This window comes from Myodes glareolus, chromosome 10, assembly GCF_982192425.1.
Source record: "Myodes glareolus chromosome 10, mMyoGla1.1, whole genome shotgun sequence".
NCBI lineage: Eukaryota > Metazoa > Chordata > Mammalia > Rodentia > Cricetidae > Myodes > Myodes glareolus.
The window spans coordinates 4,575,137-4,601,030 of NC_142035.1; the positions used below are offsets into that span (position 1 = coordinate 4,575,137).

A 25,894-nucleotide genomic window follows, 5' to 3' on the forward strand; every position below is an offset into this window, starting at 1 on the left:
GTTTGTTGTCAGCTGCAGGCTAATAATCATCAAAATTACCAGCGTCTGTAACAGTGTGTCAACTGGGTGAGGGAAGCAAGGGGCCTGGGAGGGGGGTCCTAAACTGCTCGGATAGTGTGTATCCTGGAGTCGGGTGGGGAATGGAGGATAGCTGTCCGTGCTGGACCCAAGGCTGCCGGGGTCCCTCTCAGAAACGACATCACTTCTAGCAGACGTTGTGTGTGTGATGATTGCACAAAGGCAGAGCTCATCTCAGAGCTCAGACCCTGTCTTCTGCTCGCTCCCTCTCAAGCAACCTGCATTTATGTTCCAGACCACAAGCGAGCCTTAACGCAGCAGAGAGGCAGTGAAAACGGTAGCACCTGTTTGTGTGTGCGTGCATGCGTGTGCGTGTGTGCCTTCTGCTTTCATGCCCAGGGATCTCACAGCTAACCTTGTATGTGTGCATTTTACTTCTTTTCTCTTGGCCATTCCCAGAAATCAAGGCTCTTTCCATCTCTAAGAAAGCATTTGGAGTGCTTTCATTTCTCTTCTGGACCATGCCAGAATGCTTTTGGGAACTTCAAGCAAGCCGAGTAAGTTCCTTTGCTTGAGATCAAGGGAGGATTAGAGATAAGGCCAGAGGTGGGACAACAGACTCGGACCTTCCTGATTCTTGCTTGACCTGAACACAGGCTCAACATCTTGGTCCCTGATTGCTTCCCAGCCCTACGACACGGCCTCTGCTGCAGGGATTCCTGTCTTTGGGCCTGCTGGCTCCACTTCTAAGGCCTCTCATGTCCCCTGGAATGGCACATCTGACCTAGGCACTGACCTTAAAGAAAGCATAATTTTCAACAGTGGGTGTGTGGCAGACCACTTGAAAACCCTTCTGGCCACTGGAGCTAAGAACCAGCCAGGAGGACCAGCTTGAGGGTTAAACCTCATCTCGCTCTCCAGAGGGAAAGAGAGAAGCCGGCACTTAGCAGGTGATTGGTTCGGCTTCCCTTTCACAGTCCTGGTAGAATAAAGCAAAATGGTGAAGACATGGCCGGAGGAGCATGGTCTGCAGGGAGGGGCTAGGATTCTCTCATCATTCAGGGGTGACAATTGCCTGCTCCCCAAACCCCAACAGCCCCTGTCCATTTCAGAGGTCTCTTCCTTTCCCTTACCACACGACTTCTCTGAAAAAAAAAAAAAAAAAAAAAAAAAAAAAAAACCCTGAAAACATCGTGTTCTTTCATCATAATTAAAAAGCTGTCAGGGAAATGGCATGGCTGATTTTTTTTTCTGCTGTAGTTAAGACTCCTCAGGATTCTTCCTTTCTGTCATTTGCTAAAGTGGCCCTTTCTCTGCCTGAAATCAGCCCCTTTAGTGATGGAAATTTTAGCTGGTAGTTGAGAGTTCTAAGTAAAATCCTAGCCTTGGGAGGGTGGGGAGAAAAATCCATATTTTGAGCCAGACTGTGTCTGCTTTGAAGGGGGAGCGGACCATATCTACAGCCTCCTCTGGCTCTGCATCCCTGTCATTGTCAGGGTCCGCAATTTAGCAAAACACAGAAACCATTTTCCCTGTTGACTTAGCTAAGGGGCAAGAGGAAGCTCTTTAGAAGGAAGTATAGAAGTTTGATCAGGGAAGATAAAATCCAAACACCTTTAATACCCGAAGGGAAAGCACAGTGTGTGTGTGTGTGTGTGTGTGTGTGTGTGTGTGTGTGTGTGTGTTGCTGTTGTTGCCAGCCTTCCTGCCGCAGGCTCACAATAAAGCTGTAACTTACACACATAATTAAAAACCGTGTTTCCAGCTGAGTGTCACCCAGCTGCAGGGAGGGTCATTCCTATGTGTTGTGGACACTGAGAAGGGTCTTTGTGCAATAACGTCTCATCTCGTGACATTGTTATTCTTGTCCTATTAACCATTACTGAACTTCAAGCAAGGCAAATTGCAGGTAGGTGACATTAAAAAAAAATAACAACAAACCTAAGGGATGCTCAGCTCTCTCAGCTGCTAGAAGTGGACATATATTCAAATGCACATTATGGGTGGGATTCATAATGTCCATCCTACCTTCAAATATTTACTCCTAAATATACATCTTAGAAAAGCCTGTTACATAGGGAGCTTAATTGGCAGGCTGCTGGGTTTCTAGAGGGTATGCTCATATCTGGCAAGTCAGGATGTCTATCCATGACTTCTTCGGTTAAATCATTATAGCTCCGAGTGACTCCAGGCTGAGGTGTGCAATCAGCTTGTGCCACCAAGCATGAGGTTGTTCTCAGGTTGTAACCACATAGCCATTCATGAAGCGTGCCAACAACGAGGCTGTTTTGTGGCTTGTTTACTAGCCGGACTTCCTTTCTTGTTCCTGTCTCTATGCCCCACACCTTCCATTCCTTGTTTAAAGGAAGCAAAGTGACTACACTACCAGTGTACCATCCACATTCTGGAATCACAGGAGACAGGGGAAAAAACTGCTTGCTGCCCTGGTGGTTGCAGGGCCAGCATGGTCCTGAGCAGGGAAGAGTAGGAGTTAGAAAAACGGGCAATGATGGCCCAAATTACCTTCCTGTCCCCCTGTGTCCCTGTGCTATTGCTTCATTATTAAAAATGTGACTCTTTCCTCATTTTTGGCCTCACAGAACTCTTTATTAAAATGCAAATGTCCCTAAACAGTAACCTTATAAGCCTTTGGCAGCTAATGGGATTAGCTGAATAGAACACAGCCACCTGCAGGCCTGTAAGGAGGCCTGGGCCAAATCCCCACCTCTCAGATCCACTCTGAGCTCATCCCTGTGTATGGAAGGAGGAACCCAGGCAACCCCGGTTCAGTACCCTTTGAAGGGTGGAAATTTAAAAAGAGAAATCAAAGTTCAGAATTCTATAAACCTAAGTTTGCTTATCATAGAAAATTCATCAAAGAATTCTTTCAGTTCAGTCATCTGTAAGAACTTGCTTATTTCTAATGAAAAGCCTATATGCATGCATGTATGTTTTAAGGATGCACATATGTATACATGCAACTCACCTAGACTGAACATCAGAGACTTATAGATTAAGATATACTATTTCAGGGAAATATATAGGTAGCCTATAAGTGTTTGTGAATTGAAAGCTCAAAATAAATACTAGGTATTTTTCATTCTACAGAATTAATGATAGTGTTTGAATACAGACTGTCTATCGGATTTAGGGACCAGGTAAAAGAGGTCTTAAGTCCAGGCTCTAAAATGGAGGACTAGAGCTAAGATGGAAGGCTGGCCAGGATCTAAGATGGAGGACTAGATTTAAGATGGAGGACTAGAGCTAAGATCCAGGAGCTAAGATGGAGGACTAGAGCTAAGATGGAGAACTGGCCAGGAGCTAAGATGGAGGACTAGAGCTAAGATGGAGGGCAGAGGGCCGTGCCCAATATGAAAATACTCTAGAGTATATCAAGATCTCTGGTTGCAAATCATAACCCTTTCCCCATCCTACTATCTAAATAGCTGTCCTTAACATAGACAGAATATTTTAAGGTTGATTGGAAGAATTCAGAGACTTTCTAGACTTCACCTCCTACTAAAAGACCTCTTCTGGTTCTGTGACAGACCAGTTATCCACGCCACGGTCTACCCTATGACCATGGGAGCTTCAGTCAGCACAGCTCACAGAGAAACCCTCAGTCTCAGGTTGGCATGGAAAGAGGAATGGTTGGTTGGGCTGTGGATGGCTAGATGCAGATGCTTATTTTGACCCAAGAAGACAAATTCTTCTGGGTGTTCTGCAGCTTAGTTATCACTCATCTTCGGATGAATTCTCCCCCTGTGAGCAGTGGTATCTGCTCTCATAAAATGCCTTCCCAGAAATCTCCTACCATTGTCCACTTCCTGGGTTTGTTTTAAATCCAGGACCATCAAGGGGAGCAACCATGTCTTAGAATCTGACTTCCCCATGGGGAAGGGCACATATCAAACCTTTGGTGTGTGTCTATTGAATGATTGATTAAATGAATGAATAAAAATGCCCAAATCAAGGCAGACTCACCGACCCGGGAAGGACTCATCCTCTTGTGAGGCGTGGTAGACACGTGGGCACCTACTGCGTGCATAGTGAGGCTACTAGATGAGGGGAAAGGAAACAACATTTGACACACAAGCTGACTGGAAATTTGGGGGCAACTTATCAATGAGGGAAAATGGGCTCATGTGTATAGCACATTAGATGGTTTCCCATGTTCTTTGCCAAGGGGAACAGAATCCTCCTATGAGTAAACCTGAGCTCTGCCAATGGTCAAAAATGTGAAAAACTGACTTGTGACAGCTGCTCTCATTTGGAACCGTGCTAGAGTGACTCTGTTCCTACGTCAGTCCTGTCAATTTTCTGCTAAATTTCCATTCAACACTTCCCACCAATCTTCCTCCTTTCTTCCTAAAGAACCACTGTGACACCCCCGACCCCCCAGTGATTCCAAAATGTCACAGAAGGCTCATTGTGTGCATGTACTTTTGGTGAGTTCCTTCTCTTGGCTCTTAGAACAGTGATTGCGCGCTTCCCCTACCTCCACCCCAAACCATTTTCCTAAGTCTCAAAGCAATACAAATTCAGCTCAAATCAATTAGCAACACATTTCTAACTCTTGGCACTTGCTGGAGAGGATGAAGAACTTTTGCAGGTGGGGGAATCGGAACCATGAGAAGGAGCTCAACAGGGCTAGCCTGGAGTCCCTTCCTCTCTGTGGCTTTGCTTCAATCTAGAGGCCCAAATGTGGAAGAATAGGTTCCTAGCACAACCAACTGGGGCAGGATTGTGTAGGGTTTTTGTTGTTTTTAAACTTGACCTAGTGAAGAAAGCACATGCACAGAAAGGCAGCCGACAGAACGTTCTCCTCGCTGCAGCCAGGAAGCTGAAGCTGTGCTCTCTTGACTTGTGTCTGGCTGTGGTGTCTCCCAGCCTGTGCCCTGACCCCAATGCAGAGCCGTCAATCTGCCCTGTCTCCTCTGGCTTAACTCCCCCGCCCCCTTCTCTTCCTTACTGGAGAGAATTATCTTCCCTTTCAACTGAAGATACCCCAAGAGAATAAAAGTTGTTTTTCAAAGTGGGGTGGTGGGGTGGAAGAAAGGACGGAAGGGAGGAAGGAAGGGGGAAAAGAGATAGATAACAATGCCTATATGGGACCCAACTGGAGCCAAATTCTTGAGGACATCAACCTGTAAAAGGTCTCAGGATATCCTTGATTTCTGAAATGTATACTTAATGTACAAAGTGTTCATGTTTAACCTTAGGTTCGCCCTGGCTTTGTTCTGGGTAATTATTAAATCAAAGGACTCATGAAGATAGGGTGGGTTGTTTGGTTTTGTTTTTCTGCTTTTGACAAAAACATCTGTGGTGTGCCAGATTGCTTAAAACAAAATAACCCAAAAGCCCTAGTGAGTGAAAAAACATGGAAACACTCGGAAAGGCGGGTTGTGAGATGGTGGTGGGGGGCTGGGACAGGGTAATCACAACTTAAAAACATGACAGGATCATTTTGGTTCAGGTAAGAGACTCTGAAGAAAGTAAATAGGGCCTGTTGGGAAAGAGAAGCTAGTGGCCAGACCTCAGAGGACCATGGTGGCTCCATCCTGCCTTCACCCACAGCCTCCTGATCCTCGCTTTCCCAAGTGGGTCCTAAAATCGAGCCATGCTCCTGAGTCTCCCTTCCCTCTGTAAGTTCAGTCAGTCCTCAGCTGTGCACAACTCCAGGTCACTATCAGCTGTCTACCCCTGCTTGGGCAGCTACTATTACTTAAACTCTGATCTCCTCCAAACTAGAAGTTTCCACAGGGCAGATACTTCATCTGGAGTTTAGTGCTAAACTTGGCGAAAGTGTTTCTCCTATTTTCTTTCTTCTATCCCTTGTCTTAACTTTGGTTTTCTAATTTCTTTTCTGTGCTTATTTTTCTCTCTTCCTTTGTACCTCTCTCCCCTTCTTCCCAGTCCCAACAATAAAGAACTGGCTGAGGGAGTTGATCTTAACTTACAAGTGCCTCTCAAGGAGCCTGGGACCTCAAATGCTTGGAAAAGAGAAAGAGAGACAAATGAGGAGGGAAGAGGAGTCCCTGTTCACCCGCTCCCTCCCGTACTGGAGTGAAAAGGGTAAATTAAGTCCAGGATCAGTGGAGAGATGACAGAATGCGGGACCTGGCCTCTGTGTGTGCGCTTAGGTCGGGGAAGCCAAATAAAACCCCTGCAAACCCTGGTTAATAAACACAAGCTACACATCAGGAGGAGGAGCCAGAGATAAGAAGCAAAATCAAAGGAGAATAAGGGGTGGAGCTGGTTGGGGGACTCTTGTAATCTTAGAAAGCCATTTTAACGATAAACATATCTCCTAAAAGAAAAGGGACCGGGCTAAGTGGCATGTGGGGGGGGGCGGGGGAGGGGGGTTCAGTCCTGTGGGAAGTCCCCAAGAGAGACTGGGGGCTCTAGGAGGTTATGGTCTCTGATAAGGGAAGGATTTGTGTGTTTGGAAGGGGGCATGCAAAAGAGATCCATCAAGTTACAACAGATCAAAACCTATGTCTCCTTCCAACACACAGGGTGCTTCACTGGTGTTCAAACTAAGCACCTGGGGACCCCAGATAGGATGACGCTCCACCCAAGGGTACCCTCGAAATGGGGGGCTGTTTTCTGTTTGGGTTTTCTACATTTGATCTAGAGAATTCTACCGGTTCCTACATTTGCAAGCAGACCCAGCTATTCTGAGCTCTTTGCTGACCTCTGGTGGGTAGGAATTCCACTGTCCCAAAGAAGGTGCTAGAAGGGTTGCTCACCTATACTCTAACTCTTGGGGAGGGGTTAATAGCTTGCTGCCCACCTTGAAGGTCACATATCAGAAGCCCTGGGGGAGGGGCTAAAGGATCAAGAAAAGCCTTTTAAAATCCTTAGGGAAAGAAGTCAAAATACTGGGCAAGAGGGAAGAATGTTATAGGAAAGTTTTAAAGAAAATTTTGAATGGCAGAGTAGGGGAAATGCTTGCCTTCATTAATACTTTCGATTTTGTTCCTCTGACTGTTATGTTTTAGAAGAGCAATAGAGGAGGCATACCAGAATGGAGTGCCGAGGCTGGCCTTAGTGGGGAAGGGGTAAGTTCCTAGCAGAGAAGCCTGTGGCCTCTTCCTGGGAAGTCCACGTGGCCTTCCTCAGCGGCTTGTGGAGCAAACATGGCAGCGGCATCAGGGTAAGTGCAAAGGTACTGTCCTTGGAAACAAGGGACCACAGCGTCTAAAATGTCCCCTCCTCCGGGGAGGCTCCTTGGATTTCTCCTAAAAGCATATGTCTATCTCTTTCCTAGCCCTCAGCTGGGTGGGAAGAGGGTGAACTCCTGAACTCTGCTGCTACCCAAAGTGGCTCCCAGGTATGAGGACCCAGAAATAATTAGCCACTTGTTAAAGGACAAAAGATGGCCTAAGGTGTTTTTCCTACATCATTTGCCATGTTGGTAGGGACACATTCAAAAGTTCACGTGTGCGATGCCTAGGGAACCGGCAAAGGTGCATGTGCGATGCCTAGGGTACTGGCAAAGTGCGCATGTGCGATGCCTAGGGTGCTGGCAAAGTGAGTGTGTGCGATACCTAGGGTACTGGCAAAGTGCGCATGTGCAATGCCTAGGGTACTGGCAAACCTCTACTCTAAACTTCTCTTAAGAGAATTTTTTTAAAAAAAAAAAGTTCTAAAATCAGAAACACCCCTCACCCCCCCCCTTTTTTTTCCCCTAGAGGAGGAAAACTGGGATCTAAAGGGACAAAAAGATGTGCGCAGGGTCTCAGAACTGGCTCCTGGCTGAATAAGGGCTCTGCATTGTTGACCAAAAGATCAAAGCCCTGAAACTGGAGGCTGCCGGGCTATATACCATTGTATTTTATCTTTCTGACCTGCCTAGGGTCCACAAAGTTCTCAAAGTGGGGTTATTTGTCCCCAGATGTCAATTGCTAAACTAAAAAACCTTAATATATATATATATTCCTAGGCTTGGAGCCGGGCTACATTCCTGGGAAGGAAGATGAAGGGAGGGGGCCCACAGTGCAGCCTGAGGCAGGCGCAGGCGTGCATTTTATGAAGCCAGGCTCTCAATTGTAAACGCCGAGCGCCATCTGCCAGCCAGTTCTGAACAGCTTTGCTTTGTTAAGTTTTTCCTACTTCCCAGCCTTAAACAGTGGGTGGGTGTTCTACTTTCTTTCTGTTAAAATGGATGTGTATTTTATAAACTCTGGCACAGAAGTGCCACCCCCCTACACAAAAAAGATCCTACTTAAAAAAAAAAAATCTGAAAATAGAAAGAAAAATAAAGTAGGGGAAAAAAGAAAGAATGGAAAGAGGAGAAACAAATCAAATTCCTCAGGGGCTTTTACTCCTTCCCTGGGTTCTGCACTCTGTGAACTTGAGGTGGAAATGAGATGGGCCCCCTTCTCCCCCTCAGGCAGCCATGCTGGCCCTTCCTCCTCCCTGTGATCTCACAGGAGTTCACGGTGAAAGGCCTTTGCTTCCTATCACCTTGAGTTCCGGGGTGAGCCTTGGCTACAACAGTTTTAGATTTGTCTGCCCAATAAGTATGAGTTTTCTGCTTGGACCCCACTTTCTGTAATGTTCCTGTCCTAACCCCACCTTGGTAATACTTTATATACATCAAGGCGGACATGGGATGTCTCCGGCTTCCTTGTAAACAACTCAGCAAATTTGGTTCCTTTTGACCATGGCAGAACCTCGGGTCAACTTGAAGCCTTGTCAATACTTCAAGACTCCATCGTCAGCTTTTGTACATCACTTGACAAGTACATGGGATCCTAAAATCAACCAAGTTTCCAGGAAATCCCCCGAGGTCTAAGCTGGTGCTCTCTCCGTCATCTGGGGCTTCTCTGCCCACCCCTACCCCCATTCTCAGACAACCTTCTCCATTGAGGCAACATGGGGAAGGCAGCAACGTGGAGTCTCATTGGGAAATTTCCAAATACTCCCACTAGAGAGAGGGGTCCCTCTTAAGTGTTCGTCTTAAGTCCTCATTTGCATATCTGCTTGGCGAAACAGAATGACCTGCGCTTTCCTTCTAAACAGCTGAAAGGAAAGAACCTGAAGCCACGTGACACGAAAGGATAAACAGCCCAGACGTTTTTGGCTGCCCAACTAAAAAAAAAAATTCCCCCTAACATCTGGCATTGGACTTTGGGTTCTGCCCTGAGTCTTCTAAGTATTTCCTTGGAAAGATGTTGTACTTGGTCCCAGGCAAAGTCTCAAAGTCAACATTCCGAGGCTTTCCCCTGAGTCAGTTCTAGGACTGCTCACTGAGGAGTGTTTCCTGGTTAGGGGCACTTCAGTAAGCAGAACCTGGGACACTCAGGCGAGTCTGCAGAAAGTTTTGAGTTCAAGCAATACTCTCCCACCTTCCATGACTAACTTTGAGGTATAAAAATTTTCTGATCTTTAAGAGGGAAAAAAAAAGATGGGAAAAGTCTTGTTTTTAAAAAGTCAGAAGCTGGGAGTGCAATTCAGGGACAGCATGGCGTGAAGCCCTGAATTTAATCCCCAGCAGACAAAGAGAGGTAAGGCACAAACTGGGGAGTACGTGACAGCTGACCCCCATTCTCACAGGTAGACACATGGATGCTGCTTTTAGATGGAGAAGAGTCAACAGTTTTATCGAAGACCAAGTACAACACTTTTGGCCAAGAAAATTCTTTGGTCAGTTACTTCTATTGGCATCATTGTTTTCTTTCTAGAAGATCTTTCTCTTCCTCAGTGCAGCTACTCTGATCTTCCTGCCACCACTCAAAGGTGACAGACAGGTCACCTTCCCACGAATGGATGGCTGTCTTTGGAGTCCACATCCTCATGGCTGGTGTGCATAGGCTACCTCAAGGCTCTTCTAATGTCTGTAAGTACACAGAAGGTGCAAGCACTTCCCTTGTCTGGACGTCCCTTCTATAATAACAGGGCTTACTGCTACACTCCAGCAGAGGTAGACAGGCTAACATGACACCAATTAATGCAACCTAAAAAACACTGTGTGGCAGTGAAGGGTTAAAAGTCTACACACCCCATACTGACTGCCCATTGATTAGTTAGATATTGACTTATCAGAGTCCTAGATCAAGTCACTGTTTATTTCCCTGAAATGATTTCTTCTCTTCTTTAGGGTCATCTAGGGGTCACTCTTGGAGGTTTGTGGAAATTGCTTCTATCTAAGAATGCAACCCACCAACATTAGTATACACATTGCTGGGTGGTCCATAGAGGGGCAACTTTTCTTCAGAGGACTTGTTTGTTGGTGTACAAGTTAGGCCATGTGTATGTTTAAAATCCTCAGGGCTAGGATGGATTACATCTAGGCAGCAGCTCTCAACCAGGGGTGACATTTGGTGGTGACCAGAGAGTTTTGGGTTGTCACACTTACGTGTGGGGAAGTGGTGGTGGTGGTGGGTGGGTGTGTTGATGATAGTGGGATATCTCTGTGTGTGGTGGTGATAATGAAGTATTCTGCTGATAGCAGTAGAGTATGGCGTGTGTATTGTGTACAGCAGGGGCTGTAGGTGGTGGTGGTGGTGTGTGTGTGTGTGTGTTGATAGTCATGGGGCATCTCTGTGTGTGGTGGTGGTAGTGTGTGTGTGCGTGTGTGTATGTGTATGTGTGTGTGTTGATGGTCATGGAGCATCTGTGTGTGTGTGTATGTGTATATGTGTTGATAGTCATGGGGCATCTCTGTGTGTGGTGGTGGAAGTGTGTGTGTGCATGTGTGTATGTGTTGATAGTCATGGGGCATCTCTGTGTCTGGTGGTGGTAGTGTGTGTGTGTGTGTGTTGATAGTCGTAGGGCATCTCTGTGTGTGGTGGTGGTAGTGTGTGTGTGTATGTGTGTGTGTGTGTTGATAATTGTGGGGCATTTCTGTGTGTAGTGGTGGTAGTGTGTGTGTGTTGATAGTTGTGGGGCATCTGTGTGTGGTGGTGGTAGTGTGTTTGTGTGTTGATAGTTGTGGAGCATCTGTGTGTGGTGGTGGTAGTGTGTGTGTGTTGATAGTTATGGGGCATCTCTGTGTGTGATGGTGGGTAGTATGTATGTATGTATGTATGTATGTGCTTGTGTATGTGTGTTGATAGTTGTGGGGCATCTCTATCTGGTGGTGGTAGTGTATGTGTATGTGTGTGTGTTGATATAGTTGTGGGAATCTGTGTGTGATGGTAGTGGTAGTAAGGTGTTCTGGTAGTAGTGGGGTGTGGTGTGCGTAATGTGTGATGGCTGTTAATGATGGTGGTGGGTGTATGTCTGTGTGTAATGTGTGGGGGTTGTTGATGATGGTGGTGGTTATATATGTGTGTGTGTGTAATGGGGGGGTTGTTGGTGATGGTGGTGGTTGTGTGAGTGTATGTGTAATGTGTGATGGCTGTTAATGATGGTGGTGGTTGTATATATATGTGTATGTGTGTGTGTAATGTGGGGGTTGTTGGTGATGGTGGTGGTTATATGAGTGTGTGTAATGTGTGATGGCTGTTGGTGATGGTAGTGGTTATGTGTGTGTCTGTGTAATGTGTGTGGGTTGTTGGTGATGGTGGTGGTATTGTGTGTGTCTGATAACCAGATATCAGAGATGCCCAGAATATCTTACAGCGCACAGAAGGTGTCTCCCCTGCCATGGCAAAATGTTAACGGAGCTGCTTGGAGGACCCCTCAGTTAACAGATCCCTTAAAATGTTCCTGAATTCTCAATGCATAGCTTAAAATACAAAATAACGAGGGTCTGACTAAACTTTTGGGGCCCCTTTGAGGTGGAAGCAGTGTGAGAGTGAAGCAGACCCTCTCCCACCTTACTGGTTTCCCTGTCCTTTCTCACTTGCAATATAAACCCACCACTTTCTTCTGCTTATACTGCCTCACCATCTAGTGGCCACCTGAAATATCAACCCACATTTTCTGTCTCTGGGCTTTCCTATGGGCAGGAGGCCCCTGCACCAAACGAGTGACTTTATTGATAAACTGCCTGAGCATACACTAGACCCAGAAGAGCCACTCAAAATGCAAATGCAGGAATTAAGACGTACACTTCCCACGCATGTTAAAAACAATCACAGCATCAACAAACAACAACTTAGGGATTAATTACAAATAAGCTTTGCCTTTCCTAAGAAGCAACCCTTTGTGCTTTGGTCCCTGCCCTTTGGACACATAGGGACGACCATAGATAATTAGAGATTGAACTATAGACAATGCTGTTTTGAAAGGATGTGTTTGAATGGTCCTCAGCGCCTACGTACTACCCCAGGGATGCCAGCTACTCTTTAACAGTTCATCCTTTGGGGGGGGGGGGGGGGAAAGAGGAAGCCAGTGAGACCTGTAAGCTGCCTATGCTACCTTAGAAGTCAGGGATCAGACCTGAGAGATGGGTCTCAGGAGCCTGGGGGGACTCAACATGCCCACCAGGGAAGCTGCAGGACACTTGTTCCCATTTCTTTTACAGCTCTGAAAAACTGGGCTCATCTCAGTGCCTAGTTGTGGGTTTTGTGTGTCATTGTGACCATGGCTATTGACATTTGTTTCAAGAAAATCCAGTTTTGGACTTACCTGTGTGCGGGTTACCTGTAAGAATGTCTTCATAGACGGTTATACATTAGCGACCAGTTTGATGAGAAGCAAACTGCTCACGTAAGGAGGAGGAGAGAGGTAGTCAGATCTTTTGACAGAAGGGACAGGCCAGAGCCAGCAGCTCAGGAGAGAGAATCCAGCTGACTGTTGTGATGTCTTCGTCAGAGGTCACACGCCCTCAGCAGTGGCACTGAGCAAGCTCAACCATGATACTCCTGAGAAGGTAGGTATACAAGCTTTCCCTTCCCATTCTCCTCATTAGCCGGAGTCTTGAGCACTTGCTCCACCCCCCCCACCAAAATGTGTGTGATGGTGTCAGAAACACTGACTGACATCAAATTTTAAGCCCCATAACAATTTATATGGTTTTTGTACCTCTCTCCTCGCCCCAAATCGAATCATTAAAATTTAATAAGGTTCAAGGTTTGGGTCTGGTGGGCAGGAACTTTACAAGTCAAGAAAAAAGAAAAAAGAAAAAAGTTCCTGAATCCTCCTGAGCTTTAACAAACCAACTCTGTAAGGCAACGTGGGGTTTTACCTCTAAGGATAACAGAAGCACACGTCCTTAGTTTCCGTGGCTCTGTCACAAGTCACTTGCCTGATGCTCCTCTTGGCTTATGGCTTCCAGGGTGGCACATGCAAAACACTTCCAGTAATTCTAACTCGTCAGAGACCAAAGCATTCAAACCTGTGATAGTTGGCAATAATTGAAGAGTTAACATGGGGGGGTGGGTCCTTACCTCTTTCTTGGGGGTCTCGTCCTCTGTCCTCTTCCTGTCCCAACAGCTGCTCTGCTTCATCCGTCGTGATCTGGTTATGGGGAGGGAAACTAGAGACACTTTTTTTTTTTTTTTTTTTTTTGCATGTAAAGTAAGCACGTTCCAACCCCTGGGCTATGAAACAGTACTGAGTTAATTTATGCACAGGCAGCTAATGGCAGGAGAGTGGGGAGGGAGGGTAAGCAAGAATGACGATGATGGGGGAAGAAAAAGTAACCCTCTCAGGACGTCTTTCTTCCTCTTCTGCCACATTACCACAGAATTCTAAATCTGGCAAGGTGTCATTTGTTCTATTGCTCGAGTTGATTTGTGTTTACAAACTCTGTCCAAAGAGTGAACGACGAAATGTGGAGGCTGGAGGCACAGGGTCCCTAGGCTTGAGTTAAAAATCTCTCGCTGAGAATATAAGAGAAATAAAACCTCACTGGGAATAGAGAAAGGGGGAAAAGAAGTTTTAAACTCAACATTCGGGGGTTCTCACCCGTGAAACGCGCGGGACTCACAGACAATAAACAGCTTCCTCCAGGGTCTGGCCCTTCTCTTAGGGAATTAAGAAGGAAAGTCTTTGGAAACTAAGCCCCCTCTGGCTGGCTTGTGTTTGAAACTGCCCGCTCCTATTCTTAAGCTGCATAAAGACCTCAGAGAGTCTTCATCTGAAATCACAAAAGAAAGGCCAGACCCATTTTCTTCTCATTCCCTCTGAAGAGCTTAATCCTAGGTCAGGGGTCCCTAGGTCAGGGGTTCCTAGGTCAGGGGTCCCTAGGTCAGGGGTCCTTAGGTCGGGGGTCCAAAGGTCAGCCTAGGACAAAGGATGCCTTCCATTCAGTGGATTAAGGAACTTGCCAAGGTGGGTGTCAGGACCAGACCCTGTGTGTTGCTGGGAGACCCACAGATGGTGGAGTCCACTGCCCACTGCTTCCAGTCTCCTCCTTTTGGCCCTGTTGTTTCTATTTGAAAAACGTCTATCTTTTCTGTGAAGTTTTATTTTAAAATAAGAAAAACAAAAACATACTAACTTTAATTTCATTAAAACCCTGGGAGGAGAAAGGTGCATTTAACCTGTTTCATAGGTTAAGGGGAAAAAAAAGTTCAAAAACTAATTTTCATTTGCTACTTGTGTGTCTCCTGAAAAGCATAGAGACATTTGAAAAGCCATGGCTTTGCTAGGAAGAGGGTGGACACATTTTATTTGAAGGGGGAATTGATTTTGAAAACAAGGGGGTATGCCTAGAGTTGGGGGTTTCAGTTTTAATCAATGAGGCTATCCTCTCTTTTAATTTTTTTTGCTTACAATAATTTTCGTGCATTAAAATAAAACAAAACAAATACTTTTCAAAATCATACACAGATTCTTGATGAATGGAAAAATGGGACTAGGCTGTAAACTAAAAATCAGGATTTCTTTTTCTAAAACGAGGAAGAGAAAGTTATTTGGGACCCTGTAATCTTTTCTCCAGAATTTGGTATACGCTAGCATTGCCCATTCAAGAACATAAACATAAAAGCAAGGGTATCATAGTTATTATTAATTAATAACAATATCAATATTAATTATATTAAATGATAGTGATTAATAAGCATATCATTATTAATTAATAATAATTGCTGCTGCTATTACTGATATTGGTGTTGTTACAAGCTTGAGCCCTGTTAAAGAAAACTATTGGGAGACTCTTCTCTTATTTATAAAAAAAGAGGGGGTGCATTCTAACTTGTGGAATGGGGCTGGTGAGACGGAGCAAATGTGGTTATTAACCTTCCACAACAATGGCTTTCCCCAAATGGACAACATACATTTCGTGTTCACTTGGGAGACATTTGCAGTCAGTGATCTCCCAGGGCCTGACTAGAATTCAGAAGGCAGCAGCCTGGTAGGCACCTGTCGATAAAGGGGGGTTGTAAGACCAGAGGAGCACCTACAACAGTCATGCCCCCAGCTCCGAGGATCTTTCTTATGGGTGTGGTGAGTGGAAGCGTCTCAGAACTAGAGGCCTGAGCCTCCTCATCCTCACCTCACAACCTTTGGGAGAAGAGAAAGGTTCCTAACCTTTAATCCCTGCAACTTGAATGGAAATGCTTATGCAATGGGTGTTTTTATTGCCCACAACTGTTTTGAAGTATGAATGTGACTAGATGGAATACTTTTAAAAATGCAGAGTGCAGTTAAACCCATCATCACCACTGGCCAGTGGTGAGAGCCTTGAGGTCCCCCACCCTTTTCAAGTCAGGAAGGGACACACGCAGGAGATGGTCCTAGTTCTGTATGTGTCCTCCCATCTTTTCATGGGAAATCATGTCAACGAGCTAAAAATAAAATTACCTATTTAGGATAAAAATGTTTTTGAGAGAAATAGAAATTTCTTAAAGAGCCTCTGCAAAACATAGATGTTAGTAGTAGGCAGGCAAAAGCAAAGGCAAAAAAAAAAAAAAGTAAAATTTGGTGGGGGGGGGGCGATAAGCTACGCCCTTCCCATGGTGAGCAGCTCAGTGGAGGCATTCTGAATTCAGGAAAAAAAAATGGCTGCATTAAAAAAAAAAAAATCACTTCGTACGTTGAGGTGCAGTACAGCATCGTACCACTTGGCAGCCAAATAAATTATTATACAATTAATTGTGATTTGCTATATAAATAAGGTACCACTACAGTGGTTATATTATGTATAGTGTTTACCTACACAATTGTAATAAAGGCAGGAGATACTAAAAAAAAATTCTGATCCAGTAGCCCCGTTAGAACTCAAGGAATAATACCTAAATGAGGTTTTGAAAAGAAAAAAAAAAGAAAAAGGTTTAACCTTCAAATTTATTTTAAGCTAACAGAAACATGGAAACAGCCTGTTATATTATTTTATATTATATTTAGTTTATATTAAAAACAAAAACCTCAGCTCTCTAGACACTATAAAATTTTTATTAAATTATCTTTATTTTTCAATCTATCATTTATCTTTAAAAAATAATTCCAGCAATATGATATTTGGGCAATAAAAACAGCTTATGCACACAGAAAAACACTATTTTTTTTTTTTTAGCAACAGATGAATGTGCATGGGGTAGGCGAAGAAGCATGTTATAGGATGGTCATTTGATCTGCACTTTCAGGGGTCTGAAGGCTCGGATACTTTCTTTAACACGGTGGAGCTAGAGAGCTAGTATAAGAGTCTTGTAAATGCGAGTAAATCCTTCTCTTCTGTTTCTTCCCTTCCCCAGTCAGTAGCAGGGATCCAGATACAATCCCTGTCTTGTTACTTTAGCAAAATGAAACTAGCCTGGTGGGAACTGCAGCCTGCTTTGGCAGACAGCAGTGCTGCAGTCTCACGGAGCAGGACGATGGCCATCTTAGCTCAGGATCAGGCAGGGCCTAGGCTAAGGCTGAGCAGCCTTGGCTGCTCTGGATGCTGCTGCTTCTAAAAGTCTGTAATGACTGTCATCCACAAAGTATGGGCAGCATAGGACCAAAGCACCTCAACAAATGCGCTTCTGCTTTGGTTTAATTATCCCATCTAGGAAAAAAAAAAATCAAGGGAAAGCAAGGGAAGCATTTATTATTCTGAAAGAACCTGGCCCCAAACATGGGGTTTGGTGCAGAGAGCTGCATTAATGGGTAGCGTAAGTCTCCGCCCCCAACCCCTTTCTAATTGTATTGGAGCTGGGGGCTAGGCAGAAGACCCAAATCCTGGTGCTGAAGGACATGTTAATGATAATTTCCTAGGAAAACTTTATTTCTCAAATGAGGCAACTGAGGCCCCAGCAAGTAAGGGGCACTGTATTCAGATGTGCATAGTCACTGGGCCTCTTATCTGCAGACATTTGTCCCCATCACCCCCAAGTCACAGGTCAGCTTCCCAGAGTATGGAAATGGGGACTGCAGCGAGACCAGAACCTTGTCATTGCAATGTCCTATGTTTTTCACATAACAGGGACATTCGTAAATTTCAAACTACTTCTGTATTTTGTGTTTGATTCAATGATCCCAGCATTTCCCCAGGTAGGCATGAATAAAATGACCATCCCATCTAAAGTCACGATTTGTGGGAGGGGAGGCACATCACAACAGCACAGCCACGTCACCAATGTCTTTAATAAACATCATAAAAGACTATCAAATATTTAACAGTCAAATGTAGCACAGCCTCAGACACTATGGTCCTGAGATCCCTTGACAGGTTTTAGAGAATAAAGTAAATTAATCATAGAGATTCACTCGTGAAGATTTTATTTAAGCCATAGATCCAGACTTTGTTAATTGCTGTTCTGATTAATCTGGCAAGAAGAATGAATGCCTCAGGTTGGAGATTAGAAGGCTGGTGGGGGGGGGCGGCTCTGACTGTGGAATGAGGGGAGAGGTCTTGGCGAGGAGAGGGGGCGAGGAGAGCTGGGGAACAAGTTGAGCAGATGGGGGGGGGAGAGAGATGAGGGCTTCCAAAGGCACCCATCTGGCTGCCATAACATTTGTTTAATCTTCATCCTAAAGTCTTTATTTTTTTTAAACCCCAAACTGATTTAGAAAAGATCTTACCTTTGTCCTCTTTCCCCAGCTAAAGCTGCTTGTAAAAGAGTCGCATGCAAACATTGACACTGTTCACAAGTCAGAGTTCCAGCGCCCCATGCTTGTCCGCACATTCATTATGCACTCAGAGTATTGATTTTTTTTTATTTTTTAATTGCAATTAAAATACAAAGGCAACATTGCCCTCCCAGCACAACTCCCAACCTTTTTCAACCAGGGACCCTCCTACCATAGGCTGTAAAAATGTTAAGTGATTGGCTTACCTCGGGCTCTTCGCTAAGAAGAAAATTATTTCATATAGTTTTTAAACCCAGCCACGCCCACCCCCTTAAAATCAACCCCGTGTGTTTATAATGTGGCCTTGCCAACAGGGCTAAAGTGTCCCCCCCTTCCTCCTCCCTCTTCCCTCTCCCAAGGTGGGCCCAGTGTGTGTGTGTGTGTGTGTGTGTGTGTGTGTGTGTGTGTGTGTGTGTGTGTGTGTGCAGAATACAAAATACAGACGATGTACACAACCCCAAAGCCCCAGATACCTGAGTGTCTGGTTTTTCAACCGTTAAGGCGGGAGGGTTTGACGTACGAATTGAGAAGTGAGGAAACGCTTAGCGCAAAGGAAAAAAAAAAAGAGAGAAAAACATACAGGGGGGAAAAGGTTATGGAGGCCCGCGGCTCCGGCCCCACTCCCCCCCCCCCCCCGGCCTGCGGCCCGGCATATTACCCAGGATGCCCAGCCACCTTTGCTGCGTGTTTTCTCTCTGCTCGCTGCTGAGAGTCCGCACAGAGGTTCCACAGAGTGTGTCAACACGGAAAGTTTTGCTCGCGCCGTGGCGCAAATCACAAGACAGCCCATTTTTGAGTACAAATACACAATCGGCGGGTACATTGAAGGTGCTATGGATGAAAACTGGGACACACTGAGCATGTCATGCACAGGCGAACACAGAAAATGGACACCAACACACACCAACAACAAGCTGTCTGAGTCGAAGCAGCCAGGCGAGGCGGGGGGCGCGCACCCGGATGGCCCTAGCCCACCGCGGTCACGAACATCAAACCGGGGGAGCCCCGAAGGGCCCACCCCAGCAGTTCCTGGCTCACCTCACGCCCCCGCCTGTCCAGCCTAGGATCGCTGGCGCCGGCGCTGGCCTCCGGCCGGGTAACGACCCTCAGCGTGGCTCGGCACCACTTTTCTCCCTAAAGGGCATATACTTTGCCACCCGAACCCTCGCAAAATCCCCTCTCCCACCCCCAGGGCAGAGTTGGGGTCCCTCCCTGGAACTTCTAACAGGGTTTCCGGACCCCTCCTCCCTTGGTCAAGGCCCAAGCCCCACCGGAAGGCCCTGCCACCCCCTCCCAGGGTGCCCGGGGCGGCCCTACAGCCCAGGGGCAGGAGCTGCCGCATTACCTAGAAGCAGCAGGCGGTGCGTACACATGTAGTCCATCTTCTCCTCCTCCAGTTGCTTGTCGATGAGCTTGCTGCGTTTCTTATCTGCGCGCTTCTGCTCTCGCATCTCAATGGCTTCTTTGCGCATCTGTTTGCGCCTCTCCTCGAAAGGATCCTTTGCCTTCCTCGGGCTGAGGGAACGGGATCTCTCGGAGAGACCGAAGCAGCTTCCAAAGGTTCTGGCGAAGAAGTTGCGCACTGGGTTGCATCCGACCGAGTGGCTCCGGGGCTGGCCGGGGCGGCGGTTTCGTCGCAGAAGCCACTGGAAGCAGCCGTTGGCCCCTTCTTCCGACTCATCACTAGAGGAGTCGATCTCGCAGATGACGGACGACGCCTCCTCGTACCTGCAGCAGCTTCGGCCACGCTCGTACTTGTCTGGCCAGGCGGGCTGCCTCGGAGCAGGCCTCGGAGTAGGCGGATCAGCCACCTGGATCTCGGGGCTGGGGGGTCTAAGATGGGCCCTGCTTGGGGCGGTAGGGATTCTGCCAATAGCCATTGCTCGGGCGGTAGAGATTGAGTGGCCGGCAGCGACTGCCCGGGCAGCAGAGGCTGCCCGGGCGGCGGCAGCTGCGCGGGCAGGAAGGCATGCCTGGGCGGCGGGAGTAACGGAGAGTGACCTGGCTCCCCAGACCAGAGGACCTGCATAGGCTGCCCTAGCGGCAGTTGCCCTAGCGGAGGCTGACATTGCTGGGGCACCAGGGACTGCCCCGGCAGCTGGATGGGCTCTAGCAGTGGGGATTGGCCGGGGAGCGGGCTCCGGAGGGGTGATAGGGGCTGCCCGGGCGGCAGGCTCCGCCGGGGTGGCAGAGACTGCCGCTGCTGCGGGCTCCACCTGGGCGGCAGGGGCTGCCCCGGAGGCAGACTCGGCCTTGGTGGCAGGGACTGCCTCGGAGGCTGGCTCGGCTGCTGGAACTCCGCTGGCTGCTGGAACTCCGCTGGCTGCTGGAACTCCGCCGTCGTCTTCAGGCTCGGCAGGGCTGGCTGGGGCGACCGGGGCTGCCCCTCCGTCAGGCTCAGCTCGGACAGCAGGGGCTGCTCCGACTTCTTGTTCAGAATCGGTCTGGAGATCCGTGGGTGTTGCTGGGGCCGGAGGAGATCCGCTGGCGGCGGCGGCGGCGGCGGCGGCGTCAGGTTCAGGTTCGGTAGCGACGGCTTGGGCAGCAGGGGCTGGCTTGGCATCCATGGCTTCTGGCTCGGCGAAGGATCCGTCTCTTCTCTCGGGAGAAGGGACTTTTCCTTCCTCCGCAGCTGCGGTGGTAGGGCTTCCTTCCATCTCGGCTGCTTCTCGCTCAACTGGGGGTCTCTCTGCGCACTCGCTCTTATCTGGGGCTCCGGAGACTTCGATGGGCGGGCCATCACTTGCGATTGGGGGGCCGTCCATATTGACAGTGGTGTCGTCGTCGACCCTAGTGGAGGCTCTGCCAATCTCAAGCTGGGGTCTGGAGATCTCCATTGGGGGGTTGTCGCATGCGAAGTTAGGAGGAGATCTGATAGCCTCGCTGAATGGTCTGTCAATGGCGCTGTGGACCCAGAGGGGAGGCGCGTTCTCGGCGGGAGCGAGGCTGAGCGCACTCGGGACCGCGGCTGCCGGGAACTCGCCGCCAATGCCGATTTGTGGGATGACTCGGGGGAGTCCTGGGGGTGGGCTATCGCCCCCCAATTCTTCTCTCTCAAGCCCAAATGGCACAGATTCTTCCGGTGGAGGACTGTAGTCGTCTCGGAAGCCAGCGTTTGCAAATCTGAGGTTCCCGGGCTCCGCGGGAAGAGCTTTGACGACTCCTGCCTCCGGACCTCCTGGAGCAAGGTCTGGGACTTGCAAGCGCAACTGGCGACGATCTTCCTGGGCAGGTTCGTTGAACTCAAATGGCATGGTTTCTTCTGGTGGGGGGCTGTAGGTTCCCAGGCCTGGGTTCTCACCACTGGGGGTCCTGGGCTCCAAAAGCGCTGGATTAAAGGCTTTGATGCCTGTTTGGGTCCCAGATGTTCCAAGCTGCTCCAAGGTGGGCCAGAAATCTCCGAGGCTGGACTGTTTGGTCTCAAATGGCATGGCTTCCTCTGGAGGTGGGCTGTAGTCTCCACCCACTCGGACCTCCTCGATGCCCTGGTTGAGGCCCTGGGACTCAGATTTGGAGACTTCAGGGGTTCCAAAGACCTCAGTGCAAGTCTCGTCGGCGACGGGCTCATTGTCAGACGGTTCGGTCTCCATTTCTTCGGCTGGGCCAGGCCCAGCACCGGGGGCAGCTGCCCCTGCGGCCTCCAAAGGTTCTTGCTCGGGCTGCTCGCCGACTTCAGCGGGGATATTGTGTTGTCCTGGCATATTGTTGCCGTGGAGGCAGTTGCGCATGCCCATAACACTTTGGCGGTTTTTCAAAATAAATTTGGGGCCCCGTAAGACGGAGCACCCAGCCAAACTAGGGTGAAAAAAATTTTTTTTTTAAAAAAATTCAAGAATTAGCTGGAAAATTCTCCAGCCTCAGTTTCCAACTTTTGTAAAGACAGGTTTTTAGGGTCTAAAACCCAAAACCATGGCTGAAGTCACTTATTTCTTGCTGGGAGAGCCTGGAGACTTCCTAGTCAACTTTATCCCTTCAGACTGCGGTCAGCCAGCCACGTGCAGGCCTTTTCTCTTCTTTCTTCTTACTTTGTAAACTTTAGCCCCGCCCTCTTGGCATGCCAGAGCGTGCCGATTCGTCTCGAAAATCGTTAGCAAAACTCTTTCTTTGCCGCCAGAGGACGCCGGTCTCAGTGTAGAGTCGGCTCCGGGAGGCTGACTCCCGGTGCCAGCAGTTCCCGACTTTGGGTAAGGGGGCTGAAGAACGCAGGCCTCACAGGGACGTTCGACTCCTTCCTCTTCTCTCCCGGACTGATTCTGAGGCTCTCTTCCCCGCTTTTCCTCTGGCCAGAGAGAGAGCACGCTCTCCTGCGTTGCTGGGACACGTGACGTAAGACGTGGGCATTGGTCTGTCAGAGCACAGGCGCTGAATCCCTCCCTCCCCATCCGGTTCTTCTCGAGGGGAGGAGGGACTGCAGGAGGGCGTTATCACCCAAGATTACCCCAGTATGCGGCAAACCCCTTATCCAGAGACCCCAGACTCAGGCAATTACGCATACTCAGCTCCCAGTCGGGAAAATGAGAGTTTAAAATAAATGTGAAGGGATAGAGGCACGCGCATAAAAAATGCGACAGGTGGGCGTGAGCCCACCGGACGGGCAGAGAAGGGACAAAGGGTGAGGGGCTGCCAAATGCGAACACGCAATTTGTTTTTTTAAAAATGCTCCGGAGTCGTTTTATTTTAATTCATTTTATTTTTTATGTTTTTGTTTGCTGTTAGTGAAAGATAGCTCCGGTAAATCCCTTCAATATCCCCCCTTCCCCGTTGTACTTCGGGAGGGTCTTTGTAGTGATGTAGTTTGATGCATGCAGTCAGGGCTCGCTTTGTTTATGTGGATGGTGACGCAGTAGAAATAAGGATCTCGGCGGTGCACTGCGGAAAAAAATTAAGCGAAGACCCCTACGCAGTCCCCGTGGTTGCCGCGGCCGTTACCGTGCAGATAGGCGAGGGGGTACGGTGCTTACCGGAAGACCCCTATATAACGCAGGCCTCCGACTTCTGCTTTCTGGGGAAGGGTTAAAGGCGATTTCGGATGTGGTTGATAGTCGATTTAGAGGGGTCTTAAAGACTAGACAAACTGATATGCACTAACCCATAGACGAATCGTGCCGCGGCACTAAGAGTGACTGAGACCCACAGCTTCCAGCCTCCGGGGCCTGCCGCCGATTCGGTATTCAGTTCATTTAAACCCCCCCCTCCCCTTCATCCCCTTGTCAGCCCCCTGCCGGTCCCTCTCTTTCTGGTATGAGCACCGTGGAAAGATGCAGTTCTTTGAACTGCAACAGTACACACAGACTGCATTAAGCGCGGCCACAAAGTCCACGGCTGCGCGCCCCTTACGATGCCGCGGTGGGCTCAGAGCCGCGAAAAGTAAACAGCCACGTTGCCCAGTGGGCTCAGTGAATGAAATACAAAAAGCTGTAGGGCTGGGGTCTACAGGGGAATTCAAAGCAGGGGCTGACTTTTTATTTTTATTTTTTGTCGCTCTCAGACCAGAATCTATAAAGCGGCACGCGCACCAGTCGGCGATGGCGCAAGGCATTGTCTTTTCCTGCAGTGCAGCCAGGCAGTGGGTAGGTGGTAGTCTGACCTATGGGACCCTGGGGTAGGAGAAAGACTGTGGAGTCCTACACGGGTAGATTGCGGTAGTTATGCACCAAGTAGATGGCTGTACTCCAAGACACATGCGCGTGCACCGCGGCAAGCTCTAACTCTTCTAACGTGTCCCCTCTTCTCACTGCAGGCTCAGAACACTTCTGTGCCCTACCTACAGCATCCACGTGGTCGCCCGAGTAAAGAAAAGCAGACAATGTGGATCCCTAGTGGATCCCCGGGACCTCCCGAAGGCTCGTACCCTCAGCTCTACGGTTCGACACGGTTCGACACACTCCTTGCCGAATACTTTGAACTTTGGTCCAAAGTTTCGATCAACTACTCCCACGCAAAATGGCGAAACAATTTGAACACACTCTGAATGGTCCAACTGGATCTCAACCACCAACCCACTCCCCTCCGACCCCAGCGTCAGGTCAGCTATTGGGCTGGGGTCACGCCAATCAAGGATGCCTGGCGAATGAGCGGGGGGCTTCAGACCGGAAACCGGATATGAGTGGGAGGTCCAATAGGGGGCGCCGCGTTGGAACGCCCAAAGAGGTTGTGCTTGCTGGGTTGGTTGCAAGCGGTTGGCGGGCGGGCGTATGGCGACCAGGCCCAGAAGGCCACAGGCGCCGTGGATGCCTTAAGGGTCAATCTTTTTGATGCCCTTAATCGCCAAGGCCAAGTGGGAAGGTCGGGGTCTCCCATGATCCACCCCTTGGGGTCATGATGGCGGTTGGCTAACCCTCTTTACAGAGATGGCTACCGCTGAGGCACCGTGAAGAAGCATTTCCAGGGCCTGGAGATGGTGATCCAGGCCCCTGGAGAGAGAGAGACGAGCAGGACAGAATGGACAGAGGTCATTTTCCAGGGATGCTGAACCCTGCACAAGGTGGAAGGTCAGTAGACGCTGAGGTTTGAGACCCAAGGAAACCGCCACGCGGCTTTCTTGGGCTCCCCAGGCCTCTCACACCCGCCCCGAAAGCACATTCATCAAAAAAAAAAAAAAAGATTCAGATTCTCTTTGTTCAGACATTCTCATGGTCTGTGGGGATCTTTTGTTCCATGCTTTTTCTCATATCATGCTCTTCTGACTGGGAGAAAGATCCAGATCATGCGAGTCTCCTTGCAAAGGAGCAGAACGGCATGAAAATGAAAAGAGAAGGCCTCCAATCGGAGGGTTTGCAAAGACCGAACGGATGGAGAAAATGGCGCCTCGAATGGTTCTCCATAGAAAGATGTCTTGACTATGAAAGAAGGGGCGGGGCAGGGTGGGCACACCTTCACCTATCTGGAACAAAGAATCCAACAAAAGGAGAGTGGGGCCTTGTTGCGTAAACGATCGAACACCTTTACTCCTGTAAAAGCGGTGGGAAAGACGGGGTGGGTTTTTTTTGTTGTTTTTTTTTGTTTTGTTTTTTTTTAAAAAAAGCAACTGGATGGGCGTTCTGAGGCATCCATGGAGCATCCGGGCTATTTTGGCAGGAAATGAAGAGGAGGAAATGGATTAGATGGTAAAAGGTGTGTTTTCTCCCCCTTTGTGGATGAGGATTTGAGTCAAATTTTAGAAAAGGCAGAACCAACATGGAGGTTGGCTCCGATGAAGGGAACAAAGGAAAGGGGGTGTGTACCAAGAAGGCTGCAGCTGCGGAAGTCCTTTAAGGAGGGACCCAGCCACAGTGACAAAAGGGAACCAAGAGGGTTTCCTGATGCCCCCTGAAAGCTCCTGTGTTAAATGGGTCATAAAGGACAGAAGAACCAAAGACTAGTCCCTGGATGCTGGGAACTGCAGAGGGAAGCCAGGGAGGGGCTGGTGTGGAGGCAGGAAGGAGACTTGTTTGATTTCAGACATGGCAGATGTGAAAGGAAGATGGACGCCTTGGGCGGATCTTTACAACCTGTTTCTGGGAAGGAAAGGTCTAACGTTTAGGAAAAGGGTAGAAAGCATACATTCAAATTGGCAATCAACCTTACTTGGATTTGAGATCACTGAATTAGATAAAAATTCTAATAGTCAGAATAAAAGGGATCTATTTGATGTGAGAGAACAGGGCAGGCTCCAGAGGACAAAAGTGGGGGCCGCTCCCTCTGCACCCTGGCTTCTCAACCTCTGTACTAGTGACTTAGGTTGGGGTAATTCTTTGCTATGGTGACTGTCTTGTGTGTGGCAGGATATTATATTGCTTCCTTAGTCTATACCTCCTAGATGCCATTAGCATCCCCTTAGTAGCCATAGTAAAAATGTCCTCATATTTTGTCCAAATAGCTTCTGGGGTGCAAAATCACTCCTGGTTGAAAAAACTGAGAAAGAATATTTTACTTGACTAGAACTCATTTTAATTTAAAGATAAATCCATACTAGGAAAAGTAGAGCTCAGCACTTAATCCTGAT

General features: G+C 48.2%; 2 protein-coding genes across 2 annotated transcripts in view; both read right to left on the bottom strand.

The window, feature by feature from the left end:
• Positions 1-25,894, bottom strand: part of LOC125404970 (neuroendocrine secretory protein 55-like) — a 50,303-nt gene that overhangs the window by 16,162 nt on the left and 8,247 nt on the right. The window lies entirely within an intron of this gene.
• Positions 18,575-22,068, bottom strand: LOC148120560 (guanine nucleotide-binding protein G(s) subunit alpha isoforms XLas-like). The gene is given in 5 exon segments (XM_048441256.3): positions 18,575-18,853; positions 18,856-18,900; positions 18,903-19,005; positions 19,007-19,044; positions 19,256-22,068. Coding segments are annotated over 5 exon segments (2,655 nt in total). The 5' UTR covers positions 21,645-22,068; the 3' UTR covers positions 18,575-18,773.